Genomic DNA, 4,922 nt, shown 5'->3' on the forward strand with positions numbered 1-4,922 from the left:
CAGTGCTGACTCCTGCGCTTCCCATGCTAACTCCTACGGGCTAAAATGTTGCCACATATGACTCGCGTAGAATTCGTTGGTTATGTAATACGTTTATGCTGTTTGTGTGCATACGTAGCAGTAATACTTTGCCAGCTTAGTCTCACCGTTTCACGGAAGAGTTCTAAGTAAAAAACGGTCGGGGATGGGACTTTCTAAGCATCGTCTGCATAGTGTCGAACCTTAAACAGTTCAAATTAATTGCATTCCGTCTTACATGGTTATTATGTTAAATACGCGAGAAAGTTTAGGTTTCAAATGGTAAAAAATTTCAAAGAAATTTTAAGATTTATCTTAAACTTAGGAAGTTCGTTTATATAGTAGGGTGGGGAAAGATAGGGCACCTTTTCTTTCCATTTTCTTGTACAATTTAGTAGTAAATAATAACATTCAAAGAATTATAAACCGTTTTCATACGATTCTCATGGACCGTTGTTAAATGTTTAAAATAAGACCAGGATATTTGGATATTATGTGAAAAAGGTGTCCCATATTCCCTCACTGTATCATGTTTCTATTGGTGTTGTCTAATTAGATCTATGTACGTTTTATAGGACTTGGCACGTATTTTTGGTTTTGCTGTCAACTAATTTCGGCGGTGGTGACTTGAGGTTTGTTCTGTAGTTATAATAACGAATATTAGTTTGTTTATAATACGGTTAGAGCATGAGGTTTTTTCCATTGAAAATGTTCGGTTTTAGTAAAAAGAGACCTCTAAATTTAACCGGAGAACGTATACAGACTTCAAAGTGTGGTTGGCTTCTATTCAGACCACGATTTGTGTTTTGCTCATCAGTCATTTCCTACATCAGCATGCCAATCAAACGTTTGTACTGTTTTAACTTAAAGGTAGACAAAAGCTGCAGCCAATGTCATTGATATACTTTGTTCACAGTGTTCAGTAGGTGTTATAAGGAAACACGAGATAGTATAGACAAGTTTTCAGTGTAGTAGACTGTTGTTGTTTAGATTTTCTTTTCCCAGAAGGCGTTATAAGAAAACACGAGATCGGTTAAGTTTTGAGTGAAATTACGCATGGGTTTTGGTATTCAGTTACATTGCGTAGGCTATACTTATTGTCAATATATATACATATACAGTGTATAACCCTTTCGACGTTGCTTAGTTGATTTGTTGGCGGTGTTCCTGTTATTTAGTCGCACCCACGTCAGTATAATTTGGTTTTGCTGTACGCTACGTCATCTAGTTTCCTGCAGTAAATTGAGAAAAGCAGTGCAAGTCAACGGTGCACAGGTATTAGACACGGCATGTCGCTGTGTGGGCTCTTATGGATATGGAACCACACGTATTTTCCTTTGTGTTTAAAAGTAAATCTGCAGGCTTAGCGTCATTATAGGTTTTTAGTAGCCTAACAAAAAGATATGGCTGTATAGCTATATGCTAGCGTTGATTTGGTATACAAAATAGATATTACAGTATATTGCAATTTACTTGAATATTAAGCTAATCGGTGAAAGCGGCCATTAGTGCATCAAAATACGTGTCGAATGATTTAATTCGTGACTTGGCGTTAAGGAGGCACAGAAAAAGTTTTAGCGACAACATTAATCAGTTTTGACACTGCAAATGTCGTGACTAATTTTTTATTCTTTTCTGAGACACGTTGCATCAGTTGGGCTAACTGTTTTGGTTTTCTAAGGCAGACCGCACATTTGCGTTGTATATGTTTTCTTTGAGGATACAGTAATTATTGAAACTGAATTACGAAGACCAAACTATGATCGTTGCTTTATTTTTACTATTTTTTGTTTCGTCTGGATATTCCGCAAGCATACCGACAAGTAAGTCATTGTTGAATACACAGTTTGTGAATGTGCTATGTAATAAGGTTTTCCGTTTATATAGTCAGATGGGGGAAGATGGGACACCTTTTCAGGATATTATTTTAGGATATTCGGGTATTATGTGCTAAAGGTGTCTCATTTTCCCCACCTTGCTAAAAATGTGATTAGGAAATAGTGCTGCTAACGGTATCTTACTCCACAGTACTGAATATTTTACCCTTCGTTCATTGTTTTTTTCTTCGTAACGTAAGGACAGTGTTGTATACTCACCAAAAAAACTAAAAATAACCAAATAACGTTATGAAATCCAATTTTCAGTTTATATAACTTGAATGTGACTTTGGTCAGAGTGAAAACAGATCGGAAATTCACGCACAAAACATACGCAACAACACCAAAACGATCCTAAAGTAGCCTACAGTAACTTTAGCGGTCTTTTTGATACTTTTACTGGTGCTACCAATCTAAAGTATGGACACTGTACTAACTTTTTTACGAAAAAGCAAAACTTAACGAAAGAAAAAACAGGTGTTGGCAACTTCTTAGCGGACACGAGATGTACAGTATAGGGTGGGGGAAGATGGGACAATTTTTATTCTATTTTACCAACCCATTTGGTAGTGAACAAAGAACATTCATCGTATTATAAAACCGTATTCTCACAACTCTCATAGACCGTTGTTAATTGTTTAAAACACGATCAGGATATTATGTGCTAAAAGTGACCCGTTTCCCCCCACCCTAATATAATAATTAAAAAACCCTTCTCTTAGCACTATAGTTGCGCAGGACTCGCTAAACGTTTATTTTATATTGCGCATTACGTTCGGTACGTAAGCTTAATGACGTATACTTGCATAGTTTTTAAAAAACTTTATTTTTAGATGCGGTTTTCATAGCGAAAGGACAGTACCGCTATACAGCTGAACTTCCAAGCAACATTTCGGTAGGAGCCTCCATTCCGGATGGGTTTCAAAATTTTTCGGTATCTTTCGAAAGTGGTTGTTATAACACCACGGAAGGTTTCGTGCAAATAACATATCCGGATTCATCCGAAGTCCTAACTGTATATTGTGTCTACACATGGGGCTTCTATGTCGTCACAAACCAAACGGTGTTCAACTGGACCTTGTACTCAACCGCAGGTAATTTATTTAACTGTATCGTCACAGTGTATTCTTTTACCTTAAATTTATTATTATATAACATTTAAAGGGCAGTACGCCTATTTGATGTGAGTTTTTGCTGATTTATTTAAGGAATAATGGCGTAATACCTATATGTGGTAACTCGTAAGTGGCCACGAGGTGTATTTGAAACACATACCCGTGTTATAACAATTGTCTTTGTCCCGTCATAGGAGGATAAAACAAGTCGCACTCATTCATTTTAAACATATAGTAGGGTGGGGAAAGATGGGACGTCTTTTCATTCTATTTTCCCCTCCCATTTGGTAGTAAACAAAGAACTTTTAAATAATTACAAAGCTGTACCCTCACGACTCCTATAGACCGTTGTTACTTGTTTAAAACACAATCAGTGTATTTGGATATTATGTGCTAAAGGTTTCCCGTCTACCCCACTCTACTGTACAGTTCGTTTTCGGTTTTGTATGTTTGTACATCGAATACCAACTACACGGTTACGTAACGTGATTTTCAAAGAAATCTCGCTTCACACAAAATACCGACCTTAAATTTAACCTCTATTACAGACACTGATGACTGCTATCCAAGGCCTTGCCAGCATTGTGGTAATGGCACGGATCTACTTCGAGATTACACTTGCGCGTGCCCTGTTGGTTTTCCAAGGGAAAAACTGCTCAATAAGTAAACTATATGACTGGTATTAAACACAGAACATGTAAAAACCTCTGAAGTTTGTTTTGTTCGTAACGGTGTACTGATGTATTTGTTCCGACCGTTAAATTCCTACCGTGCGCTACTGCGCATGCGTAATAGGTCAGAACAAATACATACGAGGTCTACGAAACGTGGACCGACTGATAAACGTTCCGGGGCAAAATAATATTAAACATTACTGCCCGGAACACATTTAATGGTCGGAACAAATATATCACGATGTCGACATGTTTTTTTACTAACTATAGGGATGCAAATATGTTTAATGTATCTTGTATAACGACCTGTAGTTCATAACTGTTAACTTCCGTTTACTCGGTAGTGTGTATTTTTGTGATTATCGTTATACAGTAAATAATGTATAAAAAAAGCAAGCTGGGGTAAAATGAGACATTTCCATTTTTATCGTCTCGTTTGGTGGAAAACAAAGAATATTCACACAGATTTTTATAACCGTAGTCCGGCGACTCTAAAAGGGCGATAATAATTGTTGTTCAAAAAACGATCAGGAAATATGGGGTTTAGGTGATTACGGTATTCCATATTACCCCACAATACTATATGTTACGTTGGACCACGGCCTACTAGAGATATGTCTAGTAAGCCGTGGTTGCACTGGTGCCTAAGTATAAAACTGCAACACAGATATAGACGACTGTGCGCCTTCACCGTGTAGCTACAACTCTACGTGTGTGGATCTGATCAATGGATATTACTGCATTTGTCCGCCTGGATTAAACGGAACCAACTGTTCAATTAGTAAGTTATATAATTTAAAAATTTTAAAGTTACATACTTGGTAACTCGTAAGCTGGTACGAGGTGTATGAATCAGAACACCTGTGTTTAATGACTGTCCTTTTCCAGCGACGCGAGGATATAGTAAGTTACATTCATATCATATTTTGTTACTAATGAAGAATCCTATTACGTTACCAGACGTGGACTACCCATATTTTTCAAGTGTAGGCGAATTTTGGAATTTTTACATTGTTTGTGTTGGCCAACTCTTATAATAATCCAAACTCCCACGTCATAATAGGACTTCCCTGAACATAATACAGTCATATATATATATATATATATATGGATGACTGCTACCAGTTAGACTTTCTTTTATCAGAACTGTTTTCACACAATAATTTTTCGTTTTTTCTTTTACTTGAGTTACAGACAGATTTTTAAACCCCTTTTTTAAATCGTATGTATAATATTCA

At 36.7% G+C, this 4,922-nt stretch overlaps 1 protein-coding gene across 1 annotated transcript; it reads left to right on the forward strand.

Moving 5' to 3' along the window:
• Nucleotides 1–1,385: 1,385 nt before the first annotated feature.
• LOC108949634 lies at nt 1,386–4,604 on the forward strand. The gene is made up of 4 exons (XM_018812635.2): nt 1,386–1,841; nt 2,729–2,989; nt 3,559–3,673; nt 4,352–4,604. Exons 1-4 carry the CDS (start codon nt 1,778–1,780, stop codon nt 4,380–4,382), a joined length of 471 nt encoding a protein of 156 aa, XP_018668180.1. The 5' UTR covers nt 1,386–1,777; the 3' UTR covers nt 4,383–4,604.
• Nucleotides 4,605–4,922: the final 318 nt, after the last annotated feature.

The sequence above is a fragment of the Ciona intestinalis genome, chromosome 7 (genome assembly GCF_000224145.3).
Source record: "Ciona intestinalis chromosome 7, KH, whole genome shotgun sequence".
NCBI classification, from domain to species: domain Eukaryota; kingdom Metazoa; phylum Chordata; class Ascidiacea; order Phlebobranchia; family Cionidae; genus Ciona; species Ciona intestinalis.

Coding starts and splice junctions, on each gene's coding strand:
- LOC108949634 (XM_018812635.2), top strand. CDS start 1,778: ATGATCGTTGCTTTATTTTTACTATTTTTTGTTTCGTCTGGATATTCC. Junction 1,842..2,728: donor TTCCGCAAGCATACCGACAA/GTAAGTCATTGT, acceptor CTTTATTTTTAG/ATGCGGTTTTCATAGCGAAA. Junction 2,990..3,558: donor GACCTTGTACTCAACCGCAG/GTAATTTATTTA, acceptor CCTCTATTACAG/ACACTGATGACTGCTATCCA.